The 20,004-nt window shown below is 37.2% G+C and overlaps 1 protein-coding gene across 6 annotated transcripts in view; it reads right to left on the bottom strand.

Annotated features, from left to right (window-relative positions):
- The window catches only part of CNKSR2 (connector enhancer of kinase suppressor of Ras 2), a 215,176-nt gene that overhangs the window by 67,240 nt on the left and 127,932 nt on the right, over nt 1–20,004 (bottom strand). For all 6 annotated transcript variants that reach the window (XM_071749698.1, XM_071749682.1, XM_071749687.1 and 3 more), the window contains 3 exons: nt 18,233–18,444; nt 14,452–14,541; nt 12,685–12,899 (listed from right to left, as the gene is read on the bottom strand). In XM_071749698.1, coding sequence (XP_071605799.1) covers nt 12,685–12,899; nt 14,452–14,541; nt 18,233–18,444 — 517 coding nt within the window. The remainder of the gene's footprint in view (nt 1–12,684; nt 12,900–14,451; nt 14,542–18,232; nt 18,445–20,004) is intronic.

Raw genomic sequence — 20,004 nt, 5'->3', positions numbered from 1 at the left:
CTCTCTGAGAAGGAGTTTAGAAAGCAAGGGGGTCCAATATCTGTCTATTCAGATATTCAGTGTGTTGCCCTTGCAGCAGGGATCAGTCAGTCAAGCAAACCTCTTTCAAAAAATGCAATTTCCTTCAGGAAAAATCCAGTTCTACTTAGCAAATTTCTGTCTTATGCATGGGAAAGGTAGGACTTCCTTTGTATGTTTACCTAAACATTAAAGAACAAGACTATCCATGCAAATTTAAGGAAATGACTGTGCAAGTGACCTATATTATATCAGAGAGGTGATCTGTGGCACAGCCACACAAAGAGACTGGATGTGGCACTCAGTGCCATGGTCTGGGAACCACAGTGGTAGTGGATTAAGGGTTGGACTTGATAATCTCAGAGGTCCTTTCCAACCTGGATGATTCTGTGGTTGATCCTGGACCTGGATTCTGAGGAGAAAACATAAACTACTCTAAAACACCAGAGTCGTCAATCCTGGGTAGTGGCACAATCTTGTGTCAGGTCCATGATCTTGCTAGATGAAAAATAATCATCTTAAAATAAAGGTCCCATGTTCCCCCTGCTGCATCTAGGCGTTTGCTTATGATGGAAAGCGTACATACTGGGCTCCTCTATAGGAGCAGTTAGCAACAATTCTGCTTGTGTCCCTGAGCGTGATCTATTTCAGACTGGTTGGTCTGTGTGACAGAGAAAAGTGCAAGGGATGTAAGTGCTTTATAATGATGAGGGCAGAGCTGAGAAGACAGATTTTTGCTTTAAGGAAGATACACTTCTCTCTTAGAACTTTGGCACATTCTTTCAGTGAAAGGCAGAAAACTCATTCTGATTTTCAAAAATATTAAGTTTTTGGTAAAAAATCAATTAAAAAGACAATTGCACTATTCAGGAGGTTGAGAGTTTACAAAGGCTTTGCTTAAACAGGAAATCAGTGCACAGTTGTGTGTAAAAGAAGCAGTCTTAGCAATCTCAGCAAAGGAGATGCAGAAGACAAATTACAGCCACCAAAATGCTTTCCTTGCTCACCTCTAGAAAGTAAAACATACAAATCACTTTTTTCTCCTTCTAAGTCATACTTTTCAGCAGACACTGGTTATGTTGTTATAACAATTTCCAAGGTATGGAGATTTCTCTGCATTTCTACCCTTCAGAACAAAAATGACATTTCCAGAACATAGTCCTTTGTGCCTCTATGGTTGTACCAGGCTACCAGGAATCACTTGTGACAATAGCAGTGACAATAGTTACATATCAGGACTAAATTTGCATAGCTCTTGACTACAAGAAACAATGGGATCTTGAACAAAGGGGAAGTCTCCATGGGGAAATAAGGAAAAGAGTGTTTGCACATCAGCCATTATACATTTTGTTAAAATTCATACCAAACATTGCCATTGCACCTACAAATTAAGACAGAAAAAGAATAGTTCACTCCAAGATAAAAGTCACATTACTTGCTGGAATACAGTGAAATTTCCTCTAAGCTGAAGATGAAACAGCTCTTCTCAGAAGGTAGGGAAAGATAACATTAGGTCTTTTTAATTCTGTGCTGGCTATGGTGACCTTAAGAGTACAAATCAGCTTACAAATTTAGTTTTACGCTTCATTCTAAAATCAGAATTCTGTAGTGTTAGAAATATTATCTGCTGGGGTTAATCTGAAAGCAAAGGGATATACTGGAAAAATGGACAAAAAGCAACTATTGCTATATGAAAAATATGAGGGTTTATTCTCCCTTCACAGTACAGTAGCAGAGAAGATTTGGCTGACTCAGAGATCAGGCGCTAAGCAACAAGCACTTCTTTCCAGTAAAATAGAAACACCTAATAAAACAGCTTCTCTTCTGCAGCCACACTACTGCAAAGAGCCATTTTCAAAGAGCCGGGTACAACCATACCATCTCTCACATTCTGTATCAGCAAGAAGCTCAAGAGGCCACTGCTGAGTAAGCAGGACAGACAAATGGGGCAGAGACTCCTGGGGAGTCAAAATCACCACTGTGGAAAAAATCACTTGTTCAAAAACCATTGTGTTGCTTGTCAAAGCATTTTGATAGAACAGTAATGGGCACCTGTGCTCCTTAATTCAAACAATATTTTCACCACTCAGAGTACAAATTCTTTAGAATGCCAAATTTCATGACGCATGCCAGCCAGTAGTGCCCTTGGCTCATTGCTTTTATAGCCCCAACACCTTCTTTTTCTTGCAGAGAAAGGAGTGCAGAGAGAAGCCAGCTGAGAAGTCAGGACCTAGATGGAAATTCTCACAGACATGACAGTCCCCACCATACTTCAGTGGGAACTCAAGCTGAGTTGCCTCTGAGCAATGCCCAGGTAGCCAAGAAGGCCATTGTGCCCAGGTAGCCAAGAAGGCCAATGGCATCCTGGCCTGTATCAGGAACAGCGTGGCCAGCAGGTCCAAGGAGGTGATTCTGCCCCTGTACTCAGTGCTGGTGAGGCCACACCTCGAGTCCTGTGTCCAGTTCTGGGCCCCTCAGTTCAAGAAGGATATTGAGGTCCTGGAGCAGGTCCAAAGGAGGGCAACCAGGCTGGTGAAGGGACTCGAGCACAGATCCTATGAGGAGAGGCTGAGGGAGCTGGGGGTGTTCAGCCTGAAGAAGAGGAGGCTCAGGGGAGACCTCATCACTCTCTACAACTCCCTGAAAGGAGGTTGGAGCCAGGTGGGGGTTGGTCTCTTTTCCCAGGCAGCTCTCAGTAAGACAAGAGGGCACGGTCTTAAATTGTGCCGGGGGAAGTTCAGATTGGATATTAGAAAGAATTTTTTCACGGAAAGGGTGATCAGACATTGGAATGGGCTGCCCAGGGAGGTAGTGGACTCTTCGTCCCTGGAGACATTTAAAAAGAGACTGGATGTGGCACTCAGTGCCATGGTCTAGTGACTGCAGTGGTAGTTAATCAAGGGTTGGACTCGATGATCTCTGAGGTCCCTTCCAACCCAGCCTATTCTATGATTCTATGATTCTAATGCCTGGCATACACTTTTCAGCTGCAATATGCTATGCTTAACCTTTTCTCTATCAAAGGGGAATAACTGGGAGACTAAGTAACTTAATCTACATTTAAAAACCCCAAAACAACTCAACTGTGCTATTGTGACTGTACCAGCTACAGGTAATGTAGCTTTCTGGTGCACAAACAGTGTTAATACCTACAAGGGCAAAAGTTATCTATCATGTAATAAAAGCAGGAAACAACCTGGAATGATTAATTTAAATAGATAACAGAAAAAGTACAGAATGAGGATGTGACAGGAAATTAGGAAATGTTCTGAGCTGGGAGATTTATTAGTCTATAGATCTACATCTCCTGACAATGTAAAATTACACTTTCAGAGCATTATACCAGATGCAGTAATGAATAAATCTAAACTAGCAGAGCTGCACTAGATGACCTTTACAGTAACTCTCATTTTTAAAGAATTCCCCAGCTTCATCATGGAAAACCTTTTTTCCCCCTCGTGGTCAGATGCAAAAGGAAGTAATAGAGAAAGTTTAAAACTAAAAATTTTAAACAGATATTTCCAGTTGTGCTTCATGATGGCCCATAAATGCATCTTATCTCATCTCCAGAGCATTTTGCTTTGCTGCAATAGCTAATTCTGGATTTTAATAAAAATGCTGGTATATAGAAACAGATGTATAATCTCCCACGTTCAATACTTTCAAATTTTATTTTGGCAACCGCTTCTCCAGTAACAGAAAATTCATGGTATTATCTGCTTCTTTGTAAGAGAAGCAATGCAGAAGTGAAAATATTCCCTCATGTGTGACAGGAATAATATTCCCCATGAACAATACATATATTATTCTATATAATTAAAAGAACTTAGCACTCTCTCCTGAGGAGGTGAAATAACTCTATTTCACAAAATGTATGCTTAACCAGAACTCAAGTATAAAAGCTGCATATGCACATCCACTCTCCTCAGTGTTCAGTTCAAAGCTCTAAGAGTATAGAGTTGGCAAAACACCTGTGAGGCTATTGAGACACTTTCATAAAACGATTTTAGCTAAACAGAAAATGAAACAACAGAAACTGTGCCTTGAATCCGAACAAGTTGCTGTCCTCTCAGCTACTGCTGAAATGTCTGTTTTATCACTCACTTCCAACTTTGTTTCCTATGAGGACAGCCAAGCAGTGCCTTGAGCCAAAGCCCATCACACCTCCTAAGGTCCTTCCCAGACTGAATTATCCTATTATCCTATTCACTTTATGATGTTTTTTGAGGTATTTGTTTCTTTTTCTTTTCTGTAGCACACTTATTAGGAATGATGCCTTTGTCTTGTTAGCAGGCTAATTATAATTTTGTTCTTTCATCCCCACTGTCCAACATTTTTCTTGGAATTATGATGACTGGCCATCCATTCACCCAGTTTAACTCCTTTTACTGGTCCCATAATTAGCAACAGCAGTTCATACCATGCTTGAATAGTGGAATTTAATACATATCTGAATTGGATAAAGTAGAGGTGATTAACTGCAACAGCAGAGGACCAGACCCAGGAAGCCTATTTCTCTATGTTGATTGCAATGGTCTAAAAATAATATAATGACATCTTCCATTAGCAAGGAAGTTGCATGCTATTTCTCTCCTTCCTTTTCTCTCAGAAATGTAGATTTATTTCAGAGCTGATTTTTACCAAACCCAAACCCAATATCTACATACCTTTCAGCACAACAATCCAACTGTCACAAGTCAGGCATATTTTGCTTAATGGTTAACTTAGTGGTTTCAGTATTTTGTTTCTTTTATATGCCACACAGTTCACTTATGGCCTAGATGAACTCCCTACACTGATTTTAAGAACATAACCACTATTTTTACTACTTGATTTGTGCTTCTTACATTTCCAAAGTGTGGCATTCAAAGGAAGGAATACATACAGCAGTCAGATGTTTTCTTTTTGGAGTGAAGAAGCTGGCCAAGGGCTGGAAACACTATTCCAGCTTGAGAATGTGAGAGATGCTGCTCTTCTGTCTGAATCAGATACATAAAACCATGAGTCTTCAACTGAAAGAAATCCAACCCGTGCCAATTCAGAGCTGCCTACAGCAAATGGGATGATTCTGGTTTTGGGACATGATGGTGTTTCAGACTCATGACAGCAGTACAGAAAGAATTTTCCATTATGTTTCTTCCTCTTCCCTGTCTTCCTCTTGCTGAAATTTTAAATTATTGTTCTTTGCTATTAGTTCTTGGAGACTCTTCAGAGATACCTGAGCTATACTTGAGGAAGCTGACAAGAGGAATGGATACAAGCTAGGTGCTCATTATGGCTTCAAAACAAAATTGGGTACTCTGCATTATGTTATATAAAACAGGTTAACAGCACTTTTCCCTCAGAATAGACTTCTTGAGTACTTTAAAAGAACTCCAGACTAGATTATTCTGAAATTTCATAAGCCTACTCAGCTCTGGTTTTACATCACAACAGAATGGTAAGACAATGTCACAGCCTTATTTCTTTGTTACATGCTCATTGATTGGAAAATGAACAAGGAGCTGGGCTGTAGAACAGGCTAAAGTGCCTGTAGGAGTGCCTGTAGGAGACTACATCTCTATAGGCTACATAGCTCCAAGGCTACAAAAACTAAGGTGAGATATACAGAAGAAAGTCAGAAATGTTCCAGTGACCTTCAGAGAGGGATATCCCAGTGTTTAGTTTTTATCAGAGCCAAGCTCTGCTGGATCTTCATAAATATACAAGTAGCTGAGAAGAAAATTAGGGTATCACAGCACTTCAGACTATTGGACTTGTACTACTGAGGCATCTAGAAGCCTACTTGGGAGCCAGTCTTAGACAACTATTGATGAAAAGGCTACCATTTTCCACATGAAATTGTATTCAACAGTATATGTGCTACTATCCTCTGAGGTTTTTGTTTTCCTGCCTTTACAGTGGCTAGGGTATGCACTATTATATTTAGATACAATCTTATGGGCTAAATAGCCACAAGCAGCAGAGAAATCACCTTTTAAATTCTTTTTTACTATGGTATCAAATAGATTGAAATTTTCAACAATTATGAAATATTTCACAAATTCTTCATGATGGTCATTTAATTTCTGGAGTTATTTGAGATATAGGGCAGTTCATTAGCTGGGAATGTAAATATACTAATACTTTTTTAACATTAACACAAGTATAATTTTTTAAATCAAGTACAAGTATATTTTCAAGGAGTTTAAAATTCACTTTGCTGATGATTATGCCTGTAAATCTACAATCATTCTGCAAGCTTCAGTATTTAAATGGAGATAAAGAAGAAGCAGCATTAATTCACAAATGTTAACAAAACTCATGGAAATATGGAAAATATTTTTCACTCCATGTGTAGGTTAAATTGGACTTTGATATGAACTGCTAGACTTTTATTCAATAATAATTACCAATCTAACTACAGACATTTGTGAAAATGGAAGACAAAAAGGAAAAGGCAGCCTTGGTATTTAAATACTGCCATAGTTGGACATCAAACATTCTGAGGAAGAAAGTGTACCAATTCCATCTGTTGCAATGGTACAATGACATCCTAGATTTCAGACTCCTACTTAAAATCTGTGCAATCAATCGTCAAGTTTTTTTTCCCCATAAACTTATTTTCATTTAGTTACAAATATCTGTAACAAAAATTCATGAAACAGAAACTTTTAAAATACTGTGATGCTTACAAACATAACAAACAGCTATGTTTTCTGTTGGGTGGTCGGTTTGGTTTTGAGGTTTTTTCTGGTGGATTTTTTTGCTGGTTTTTTTTGTTTGGTTGGTTGGCTTTTTGTTTCTTTTCTTATTTTTTGTTTCATTTTTAAAAACGCTTTTCCAATATATCATGCTTATTAGATGCCATCTCTATTCAAAAGTAATTTGTGACAAATTGATGAGCAGCTTGTGCATACATTCTACACTTTCTTAAATGCAGGACACTGTGGACTATAATTTAAAGGTTTCATAAATACATTCCTATTCAATTCATTGATTTTAACTAAAAATGTAGGTACTGTTCAAGAATTTTCTTTGTTTCCTTACTTTCAGTCTTGCTTCAAAGAGGAATAGGAAGAGTAAGAGAAAAATCAACCACTTAAACAGAGGGAGACTATAAAGTTTTTAGAATCATAAGCTTTTGGTAAATTCTTTTTCTGTATAGAGAACACCTAAACACATCCATTTTGAACTGAACTTTTAAAAAGCATTTTCCTTTATTTTTTTCTGGGTGGGTGGGTGGGTGTCAAGAAATATCTGAAAATGCGCACCATTTAAGCAGGAAAGTTATTTTTCTTGAAAGTTACTGACTTCTTTCCCATTTATCTTAGCAGCTAAAAACTGCAGTAGGGCCATAAGGAAATCTTCTCTTACAGAATGTCCAACAAGATCATTGTTGCAACCAATAGAACTTTTCATGCCCAGATTGATGTGGACCCATGAGCAAACCCACTGAGCTGAACTGGTACAGCAACCTCAGGAGGACTGGCTGAGGGAGAAAACTAAAACTGTAAATCTGGCCAAATCCCTCACTGATGTTACCTCAGTGTCCTCACTGACAGAGCAGAAAGGATCGTGCTCAGCTCTCTGTAGGTGCTCATTGAAGCAAGTACAGAAATTAATTATGTGAGTTAAGAGGTTCACTCCAACCATGTGGATAGTTACACGTTTCTAAAGAGGGAAAAAAAAAGTTTGCTAAACATACAGCAACTTTATCAAGCTTTATCTTCAGACTGATGGCTCTTATTTTATTCCTCCCTTTTTTAAAGTAAACCTGGAACATTAAAGATAATGCATGTGTACATATCTGCACCTGTAGATTCAGCAAAATCCCTATGGCACAAATCCTTCATTTATTGTCTGCATCTGTTCTTAAACCACCTTATCCAGACATATGAACTCTAGTAGTAAATCTTGCTACTAAACTTACTTTATTTTCAAATACAATTAAAATTACATGAAAATTCCTGTAACTGATTAAACAATTTTAAGCAGGCTGGTAATTAGCAAAGCAAGAAGCTGTTGCATTTTTGTCACTTCTCCTAAACAAGCAAGCCATTAGGTACTGCTAAATCCACATGAACAAGTGTGTATACACTGAAAAAGGCAAAGGGATAGGAGGCAGGAAGGTAGTAGGAACAAGGTCAATAATATAAGTTTATTGCTGTAAGTTTGGTAAGAGTTTGTAAGCAAGTTTACATTTTCTTGTATAACTCCCTACTCTATACAATAGATTGCAACCTTTTCTTACCATAGCAATGCTGTTTTTAGACCAACAGAAAGTTGCACTGACCCAGACAGGACCATAAAACTACTAAGCTGGTATAGAACTTCTTTTGACTCACAAGGCTATCTCCCTCCTAATAACATTATTTTCCTTCAATGAAAACAAAACACAACGTACCAGGGAAATTCCCCCACACAGTAACATAATGAACTTAAAAAACTATAATAATGTGTCAGAGCTTTTTATCTTTTGGGCCCCAAAGCAATTTTAACTGCACCATTTTACATCTAGAGTCATAGATCACATTCAAGACCTGCTTGAGTGCCAGATTAGCAACAGCTCAAACAATTTGCCTTGGCTTAACAAAAACATTAAAGTTTTGTATAGGTATTTCTTTTGCAATCCGGAGGAAGAAAAATAGAATACAAAAAGCTACAACTTGGCTAGAAGTCAACACAGACTGGAAAAACTTTCTGGAACGGGAAACAAAACAAAGCAAAGTGGTGAAGAGAGGTGAGGATTAAAAAATAAACTTAAGTGTATACAAGGGATCATTACTTCACAGACATAATATAAATTAGGTTTTCTTTTGCTCTCATAACAACTACCCCATGAGCAAAACAAGCAAATCCTGTTCATTTTTCAAGGCCATAACTGAAATGTACCCTTGATCACACCATTGTTGATTGTAATGGTAGGTCATAGATATGAACAAAATAGTTAAAATCAGTGATTTAATGCAAATTAGTATACTGATAGTCAGGAAAACACTAAACTGTCCCGTTCTTGTCATCACTTCAGAATATAAGAATTTGAATCTGCTGGCATTTTTCTAAATACTGGTAAGCAAATAAGCAACAACCGTGCACTTCTGAATTACCATGATAATTTTTAATGTCACCCACTTTGTTTATAGGTCAAAAACATACGATTTATGTTGTGGCAATTTAATTCACTAGTGTAGTTCTTTGATTAAAGACTTTTCTTTTCTATGGAGACGTATAAAAGGAGTAGAAGTAAGGAATTCAAGCCAGAATAATTATAAAAGCTGCTTTTCTCCAGAAAACCTTCACACTGAAATGTCATCAATCTGCACACATCACTAGTTGCAAAGTTCAAAAGGAAAGAGGCTTGGAATTGTAAGGGGAATTAATCATTAACTAATGGGATGCATTCTTAGACCAAGATTATTTAACATTTATATCAATGGACTAAAAAAAGAATGAAAATAGCACTGAAAAAAGGTGACAGAAAATTAAAGATCAGTGAATGACACAAGAGCTGAATGCTGGGTGAGCAGTATTTACAGTCCAGGGAATTCAGAAAATCAAGAAAAAAAAAAAAAAGTGTCGTTTGGTTTTGTTTTTTTTTAAAAACTTCACAGAATATGTACAGTGAAAAGATAATTTCCAAACAGGGGGTTTGGTAGTTCCATTATACAGCAGGCTCTGGATTCCTGGAGCTTCAATACCCCATGGACTTAGGAATCTCAGAGACCCATTTCGAGGTGTCAGAGCTCTTTCTGGTATTTCAGGCTTGGTGTTGCTTCAGAGCCAGGGATTTCTCAGCAAGCATACCCAACAAATTACACAAGTTTCAACATGGCCAACCACACACAATGTTATATATTTAAGAACAAACAATGCAAGATATAAATAACAGGATTGAAAATATCAGTCCTGCAAATCCATGATTTGGAAAAGTGACATTACAGAAAAAATAAAACCAAACCCAAGCAATAAACATACTCCCACTGCAGGTCTATGGTTAAAATGAATAAACAGACCTTTAAACATTTAAATGTTTAGGTACTAAGGTAGAGAGGTAGCAAACAGGAATAGAAAGGCTGTATTACCTTTATACCAAGCTCCTGGAAATTTATGGCCTGTTCTGGCATATATACCTTAGGAGGGGTGTTTAGGATATTTAGGGTACTTTAGGATTAAATACGAGGAGCTGAAAGAATTACGGGAGTGATTAAAGGATGTGAAAACACACATTTGGTGACAAACCCAGGTTGCTCATTCTATGTCTTTTAAGCAAGAGAAGGTTAGAAAGTGATTTGATTGTAATCTGAAAATTCCTATGTTGGGAGATAAAATACCTTTAAACTTAGAGGATAAAGGTAAATTTATAATTAAGGTTGGACACAGAAGCCAGATAAACACAGGCTAAAAATTGAACTTTTAACAACATGAGCAATCAGAGACTGGAACTACTTAGCAAGCCTGGTAGAGTATTCTCCAGTACTGGGATCTGATACAAACAATGGAGGCACTATAATAAAGTTCAACTACAGCTATATGGGAGGAACTTAACTTCAAGAAAATTCACTGGTGTGAGGTATGCAGCATAGAGAGTCACAGTAATCTCTCTTCACCTGATACTCCAGTATGAGAAAACATCAACTTTAAAAAAACCCAACAAACCAAACAGAAATCCAAATCAAAACCCCCAGTCCTTTTCACTAATATTAGTGTAGTTTTGGGAGTTACCACCATTCCTCTGCATTGAACTTGTGCTCATCCAGAGGGTCACGTACAGTGTAAAGTCTTAATGAAAACTAGGTAACTAGTAAAAAATGTGTAAAAATTATTGGAAAAAATATTTTCAGACACTTTTTATTCATCTTTAATATGCAATTTGCAATTTAAGAATTATGTTTTCATTGTGCTTTTTGTTATAAAAAATACCACTTATCAGATATGAGCTCCTTGATTTATCTGTATTCTGTTCTGTTTACAATTTTAAGAAAAGTTCTGTCTGATTTATAACAAAGCCTCTAGTTTTGCTATGTAGCCCAATCTGCAGAACTAGATTAGGGTTTCATAAGCCAGCACACTTGGGTGCCACCACCTCAAAAAGGGAGGCAGCCAGGTGTCTTCCAGCAATAGGATCAGCAATAATCAACTGCAGAGGGCTGTAAATGTTTTGTGAAGGGGCCCTTCCCATTTCCTCAGGGACAAACAAATGGCTTGAGGTTCCTCTTTCTGTTTGTTTCATGCATTTTCCTTCAAAGACAGTTACATCAATACCAACTTGCATTCTGAAGAACAAATAGCCTTTACGTCCTATTATAAATGAATAAGGTCTCACTGAAGTTCCAAAGAGATGCTTAAGATTCAATGGCATTATAGAGGCATCCTTTAATGATAATAATGCACCAAAAGGATTAGCAGACCACTGGTGAAATTTGTGGTGTTAACAGTTCAGATGTATCCAGAAATTTTCAAATAAATCCCACTATCAGATTTCCAACTCACAAAAAGAGCATAAAACTAAAGTGAGAAATAATGCAAGGAAAAAAAGCTTATCATCATACCTAAAATACTACAGTGAGAAAGAAAGGGAATAGCAGTTCTTGCATCTGGGAACTTGATTTAATTTAAGTGCATCACAAGCACTTACTTTTAATGATAAATGACACCTTGTCTGAAATTAATCAGAATCACCTATTCACTGCAGAGCACTAAAGAGTTCTAGAAGCCAGTGGACCAAGCACTCAAGTAGTGTAAACAGATGTAAAGGCTCAGTTAGTTTCAATTAATCTACACAATTAATCTATAATGCAATAATCCTTAGTGATGTTTTATAACAGGAAACAGGTTACTTGTCTCTCATGGGTTCAGTGAGGCTCCACCTGCCAGTTTTTCACAGCAGACTGCCTGACAAGCCCCCCTGCCATCTCGCTTAGACACTGGCAATCTAAATTACATACTCTTTGTTAGTATACAAAGATAATTTCAATTATTTCTATTGTTCTGTTGTACAGTTACTGTGTGTTTTCCTGTATGATGACATCTTTTACTCAGATCTAAAACGTAAATACTTTAACGGGGTGAATGTGATATTGTATATAAAATATTTTGTGATCTTCTCACTCCATATTCTCAACACATTTAAAACTAGCCAGTTACTACAATTTGCCTTTTACATCAGCAGAATCCCTTCCCTCACATTTACTTAAATTATTGAGGGCTATATTTTAACAACAGTTTCACTCACTCGGACTCCTCTTACCTCAAAGGAAAAACAAATTCCTTCCACAAGTTTTCCTGCCATTATTAGGTCTTCCAAGTACCTGAAGTAAAAGGGTCATCTGAAAAGACTTAACATACTGGAGTGACATAGATGTTGGGAGAAAGGTTTCTAGCCCATCTGGAAACTGATGCTACTTCTCTTTCCATTAGTAGAAAGTAAATGATTCCACACTCGATCTCAAACATCACATCTTCTAAGTTAAAGGAGTTAAAACACTGGTGTCCATTCCACATTTGTAACAGCAAAACAAAGAACTCTAAAATATTTCTTTGAGGTCTAGTTATTGTCCCAAGAATAGGAACCAGTGTAACAGCAGCAGCCTGAAAAAGGTTTCAACACCTCTATAAAACCAATACAGTCTCTCATCACAAGCACAGAACAATAATTTGTGTTGTAAAAATATTATTTTTACTCACGTGGTACAAAGCAGTTTCTGGTCCAGGCGTGCCCATGACATCTTGTCTCAATGAATCCATTTGTAAACTTGGCAACAGTGAGTAATGGCTTGGACTACTACTCTTATCTCCCTTCTTTTTGGACTTCTTCCCAGTATCCTTTTTGCTATTCCTTTGAAACATGTAGTCTTCTTGACCTATTTTCTCATTGCTCATATAGCGGAGCAATGAATTTTCTGTTGAAAGAAAAGTAAGGCAAAATGTAATTGTGAATTGTTGTACATATGTTAATTCTGCTTCCAAAGTATATAATATTCTTCCTAAGATCTACTGTCAATTTTTACCTCTTCGAGACTATGTAATTAACAAAGCCCATCTGCTTATTTTGTCTGGATATAATAAGAAGGCAATGTTCTGGAAGGGAAAATTCATGTTTCTTGCAGTTTTCTGGTTTCTTTGACAATAAAAGGAACAGGGTATAGAAGAAGCCTCACATCAATAAAATTTGCCTTGCAGTTTTCAAAAAGTGAGCAATGATACACTTATGATCATATCTGCAATCTTTTCTTTTGGTTGTGGTGCCATACACTTTAAAATAATTTGCTTTGAATATTCATTTGAGATAATTTACAGCATCATCCATACTTTTCCTGAATACTCTTCCAGCATCTACCAGCTTGTAGCTGAGGGACATCCTGAGCCAGAAGCCATGTTTGTGAATTTAGGAAACCTCAGCACATTTGTCTTTCATGAAATTTCCTGGTCTTCCCTTGTATAAATGTGAACTTTTAGGATTCACAACCTCCTTCAGCAGCAAGAGGCTCCTTAGTTCAAACAGAAACTGTATGTACAGTCAGATCTTATTTTTAATCAGCACTCAACAAAGACATGGGATGTCTCTCAGGTCTCATTTCAGAGAAAAACAGTGACAAGCCTGTTTTCTTACTTCATTCCACAAGAGTTTATAAACATTTACTATGTTCTGCCCCAAAAATCTGTCAATCTGATAATTTCCAGCCTACTGCATTGACCCTGGTCTGGAAGCCACTCCATACATCTGATAATTTTTTTTTGTCTTCTAAACCTTTTTCAATTCTGATGAAGAGAATAGAACTGCACACACCCCCAGCACAAGCAAGAACTTACAAAGAAGCATAAATTTGTCCTCTATTCTTTTCCTATTAATATAAAAATGCTCCCTTTTTTGATCCCTACAAAACAGTTAATATTTTTATGGAAATACCTATCGTTACTGCAACATTTTGTTCTTGGGCAATAACAGTCTCAGAGGCTATAATTTGTAGTTGAAATTACATATCTGAGCCCCACAGGCAAGGATTTTGAAGAACTTATCCTGGATTGAGGTGAATCCTATGCTACTCTACAATATTTTAATCCAAAAAGAACTACGAAGACAGAAAAAAGTGACATACTATTCTCATTTAAGCATAACAATACTTATCAGTAATAATCATACATTTGCCCTCTAGTATTATAAACTAAGGCCAGTTTCAAAATGGACTGGATAATACAGCCAAATCAACAAAATGCCAATATAAAGTTAAGCTAACTTCAGGGTTTTGTAGTCATGATTTTTTTTGCCTGGTTGAGCAACTTCCTCAAACTTAATAATGACTGCAAAAATTTAAGTATACATAATGAAAGAATCCAAAACAGGTTTACAAAAATACATATCTAAGCAAGCAGCAAAATGATGCTGAAATATTCATCTTAAAGCATGATAAAACCCATAATGCCTTGCACAAGATATGTGGTAAGATCACTTACCTCTCCTACTATCTCTTTTTATTTTATTGGGGTCTTCATAATCCCCCACCCAGTTATATTCTACTGGCATAGAAATAGGCCTTAGTTTCCCTGGAAACAGAGGAAAAAATTGAGAACATGCACCATAAGGCAGCATTAAGCTAACATTCTTTAGAAAAAAGAACAAATTATGTGCTAAACTGCTATTCTACACAGTTGCCTATCAAAGAGGATCCAGCATGGCCTCTGAATAAGAGGTTAAGATTGGAGTTCTATTTGCTTTAACAGAGAAGAAGCAGCTAAGTATTTAATGGATCCATCAGTGACTGAGTAAGAAAAGAAGCAGAAATTCTCTACATGTAAGTTCCTTTGTAGTGTTTCATCCACCGGAAGCAAAGTACATTACTATTTGTAAATTCACTTTGATTTCAGGCAGCATGAGACAGAAGAGGTGAAGACTATTATACCCTTCAAATTTTCATTTCAAAGCTGCTAGCTGATTTTATAAAATTGTGTGAACCATGATTTCTGCTTTAAGATTCCACAAATACAGCTGGAGATTCAGTGAAAGCGTGCTATGCAAATTAGTAGGGTCACTTAAAGGGGTCTGAAGTTTTAGCAAGTTTAGTACTATATTGAAACAACACATAGACTAGTTTAGCATATGGCACAATAACTGGAAGACTGAAAATGAAGTATTTTCACTACAGGGTGAGTCCTTGCTCTTTTTTGAATTGGTTACAAAACTGAAAAGTGGTAAAATAATTTGTTTTTAAAAGTAGCAGAGCTTAAAGTAAAAACTTCAGAAGTCTCATTAATTATTTTAGTAGAAAACTTCTACATAAAAGCAATTCCAAATTTTTGAGGTTAAATTGACACAGACTGACAAAAAAAAAAAAAAAAAAGATGTATGTTCTGTACAGACCACAGGATCAGGTCACAAATACATCATTGCTCGGGCAATACAACCTAAATACTTAACATTTTGTTTGTGACTTATTTTACTATTTATTGACACATATTTAAGTCTGATTGAAGCTGGTGAGATTCAGATCACACAGTTAAGAAGCCATTTCCTGAGCGGGGATGTATTCAGCTCATGTTTACTTGATGAGAAGTAACTTTCAAATGTTACTTTTTCTACAAATACAACTTTCATTTATTTGTAAGACTAAACTCATAGTATATTACTGAAAGTATCTTCACACTTAAAAAGATACAAAACCGGCAAAATCAGGTGAAGTTTGATTGTTACCAAAAGCTACAGCTGCAACAAATTTTCAACCAAATCTCTAGCTCTTCAAAGTATGTGCTTTTTGTATCTGGCAGTAAAACTGCAATGACCAAACTTGTTTCTTCCCTTAAAGTCAAGTTTCGTTTACCTGCTACCTACACTAATCTTGTTATCCCCCATGGATTCTCTAAATCTCCTTTTCCTGTTGAATACACACAAGAAAATTTTTTCCTTGGGATCTGAACAGAAGCTTTCTGAGGCCAATTAGCAACAATTATGCTACAGCAGGAAGCCAGCAAGAACATAAAAAGGAAATCTCTGTTAACATTGTCAAAAATATTCCAATAAAGAACCGTACAAAGGCCTTATTAACCTCTCATGGAGGACTGAGAAATATTATATTAAAAAAATTAACACCACCACTTAATTAATGATGAGTATGTGTTGAAAATAACTATTTCTCTAGGCCTTGGAACTCTGTTTGACCTTCTTCGGTGGGTCAACATAAGCCAGAAAAGTGCTTCACAGATTCCTGTGAAATCCTAAGGACATGGCTAGCCACAAATCTTATGCTAACAACTGCCATGTGGGAAACTTTAGAATTTAACGCTGAACTGGTAATATTTTTTTAAAATACACTTAAATGAAAGTGGACTTGACAGTGTGAATTCATTAAAACAGAAGTGAGATCAACAGTGAAAGTCTGTATGAGAAATGTGTTAAATAATGATTGATTTTCAGTGCAATCTTTGATCCACATATTTACAACCCTTTCGGCTACTATTACTAATAAAAAAACTGTTAAAAAAGCTATCCTGTAACAAAATAATGGATTCAGCAGTCCTTGAAGAAGAAACATGTTCTATTTCACTGCAGACCAGCATTATTAAAATTTAATATCTGGAACAAAGAGTACATCTCTGTCAATGGAACTGACTGTATCCACCAATTATAATGGTTGTACACTGTGGGTAGGGTTATAAAACACCTGTGTGGGTATGGTTATAAAACACCAGAGAACACTTTGAAATCAAAAGGATTGCCTTTTATGAAAATGTACCCTTTAATGATGTGTTAGCACAATGCTCCAGGTCCTGTGAATACCTCACATAGCTCAAACTATTCTGATGTTCCAGTATTTAACAGGTGGCTACAAAGAAGATGGAAACTCCCTGTATACAAGGAGACACATGGATAAGAGAAGGGGCAATGGGCACAAGTCGTTCCTGGGGAGATTCCAATTGAACACAAAAGGAAAATTTTTCACTAAGAGGACAGTCAGACATTGGAATGGTCTCCCAGGGGAAGTGGTGGATTCTCCCACTTTGGAAAGTTTTAAGTCTCAGCTCAACAGGGTCCATCTCATACAAACTACAGTATTAGAAGGGTTGGACCAGATGATCCTTGAGGTCCCTTCCAACCTGACATTCTATGATTCTATGCTTCAAGGTCAATTTATACCAAGGTGCATGATGTACTACACCTATGCTTCCTCATAAATTACATCTATCTTCTCAAAGATATATGACATCAGGATTACTCTAACAACTCCAACATACAGTGTGTGCTCAGTTGAACATTTGAAATAACATAGCAAACAGGATGAAAAAATATGCAAGGCTATGCTCAGCTAATACCATAATAGTCAATAGAGCTTTTTTAAATATGAGATTTCTTCTTCATTTTCTTCTATATCCTGACAATTCTATATATGCACTATTTTAAACTTGGCAACAGAAAACCAGTTCTCCCAGTCCAAAGCTGCAAGAAGTTATAATACTAGCTTAAAAAAGAGTTCCAAAAAGGTAAAAAACCTGGAGCGTAAAGGTTCAAGGAACAAAACTCTCACCAGAAATTGTTTCTGAGTTTACACCTTAAGTGAAAATCCAAGCTGTGGAAGTAGCATGAATATACAAGTGTGTTTACATGCCAAGTTCTTCCTTGGACAACATTTAACCTCAAATAAAGAGGAACTGCTTATACACATGAAGTCATCACTTCTCATACAGGAAGTTACAGGACATCAACACAGAGTTACAAAAAATACAGTGCTATAACTCACACTTCGTTTCTGGGACTAAAATAAAATTGAAGGATTTCAGAGAGCAATGCACCAGGAAAGCACCATGCCACCTCTTGGTAAAACTGAAGTGGGTTTTTTATTTAAAACTGAGCCATTTTTCCTAATCTGGAATTCTTCAACCCATGCAAGTCTTGCACTTATACTTGAAAAACAATTCTATCCTCTACATGTAGTCAAAATATACAAGCTTCTGGCATTTTTTTTTAATATAAAATGACACTAGAGGTTTATCTGCAAAATTAACAAAATTATAGAACTTATATTCAGAAAAATAATACAAAAAACCCTGAACCTGCCCTCCCTATCATAGTAAGTGACTAAGTTTTCTTACACAGAATAAACTCTTGAAACTGAACTAAAGTAGTACAGAATTCTTAGAAAAAACATATGGCCCCTGGAAATGTTTTCATGTTTAAAATAAAGCAGATACATGAAAATCCTAAAATCAACAAATTGTGATGATCCTTATTAGATCCATGTCATACCATATGTTGGTGTGCTCTCTCTCCTTCCAGGACCACTTGTTCTTCCTTTCTCATATTCATAGCAGTATAAAACTGCATCTTCTTCAACCACATTAAAGCGTTTCCGATATTCCTGGTCAAGAAATGAGTTTGGAGATTCGGATCCTGTGTGAACAGGCTTGCCCACTATGTGTCTGCCGACATCGTCACATGGGAGATTTCCCTTTTCATCCCTTAAGTAAACAAGAGAGGTTTTTAATACATTGGGCTAAGATACCGATGTATTTGTTTTGGTTTGGTTTGGTTTTACTGTGAATATTTCAATAAATACGGGAATATGTCAATATTTTATATAAGCAGGAAACAGATGCCATCAACCAACATCAGGATCACACAACATATATATAACAGTTATCTCACACATCTCTGCTCATTCAGTTCTTTTATAGACTGTATCCATATTACTGGTTTCTCCTGAAAAGAATCATAGAAATAAAGCTGACAAGCAGCTACTCTTTTTTTCTCCTCATTTTGTGATTTAGGGAAGAGAAATAGTGTTGACCTTACCTCTTTATACTTGAATTTATAAATACATCAGAGAGTTTTAAGACATATCTATGTGGCTAATATGGAGCAATTTAATCTGGTTCCTTACAAACTAACCCCAAAGCAAGAAGAACTAGGGGCTGATGATGTACAGAATACAATCAGTTTAGGCCTAGAAGTTGTACAGGTACATCCATGTGTAGGTACAACAAGGCACACTTTGCCTTCAAGATGATTTTTTTCCTCCCCAGCACAGTTGCCTTCTCTGAAAAAACAAACTGCTTAAAGGCATCAAACAAGAGAGCAAACCTGTGCCTGGGGTAAGAGCCCTCTTTTTGCACTAGATGAAGCAGGACTCAGTCTCCTGGTAGAAGTATGGATGGAGGTGGATGAAAAGACCTAACCAGACAGTAATTTCTGGGCAGGAAAATACATGTGAGGCAGCCAAGAGAGGAGCTGGAGCCTCATGCCTTCCTTGGAACACTTCTTCCCCTCTGGACTGCCATATGGGTCCCAAGCTAGCCAACGTGTTGCCCCATACTTCCCTTGATAGCCTGAGACTCTACATGAGGATGAACCAAAGCCTCCTCATGGGATCCAGACAGTCAGAGAAAAAAAAGCTCATGTTGTCTTGGCTATGACAAAGACCACCACACTTGCTTTGCCAGAGCAGGGATGGTTCAGGTTTAGAGAAGGGGCCAGTGCAGCCCCACTGGGGCTGTGAGCTCATCTCCAGTCCTGGAAAGGCAACAGGATGGAGACTGACATCCGAGAGCCAGGGACTGATTGATACTGCAGCTACCACTGGCAGAAAGAAACCTTTGTGATATGGAGGGTACCCTCAGCTGGAGGGATCTTGACTGTGAGCAAGGAGAGAAGTGCAGAGCCACCAGGCAAACCCCTCTCAAGATGAGGGCTTCACCCCCAAGGTTATTCAACAAACTTGAGCAGACACTGACTTATGACCAGAACTTCTAATCAAGTGGCACGGGGAAACTCTGAGTTCATCTCATGCTGCCCATGTGCAGTTATATCAGCAACTGTACTATCTCTGATTATCATCATCAAAGTGACATGGCTTCAGAGTTTTCCAATTTACATCAAAATACTGAGGCTTTTATTCTAAAGCAGGGTCTCTTTGTTTTTCTCCCCTTGGAATGGCAACAACTGAGAAACAGATGCTGAACGGTTTGATAATACCTCAAGTAAAGATATGCTTCAGTATAGTTAATCATGGAAAAAAAAAA

This window comes from Heliangelus exortis, chromosome 1 (assembly GCF_036169615.1).
Source record: "Heliangelus exortis chromosome 1, bHelExo1.hap1, whole genome shotgun sequence".
Lineage (NCBI taxonomy): Eukaryota > Metazoa > Chordata > Aves > Apodiformes > Trochilidae > Heliangelus > Heliangelus exortis.
Note: the sequence above shows the minus strand (reverse complement) of the source record. Positions and strands in the feature narration are given on the sequence as shown.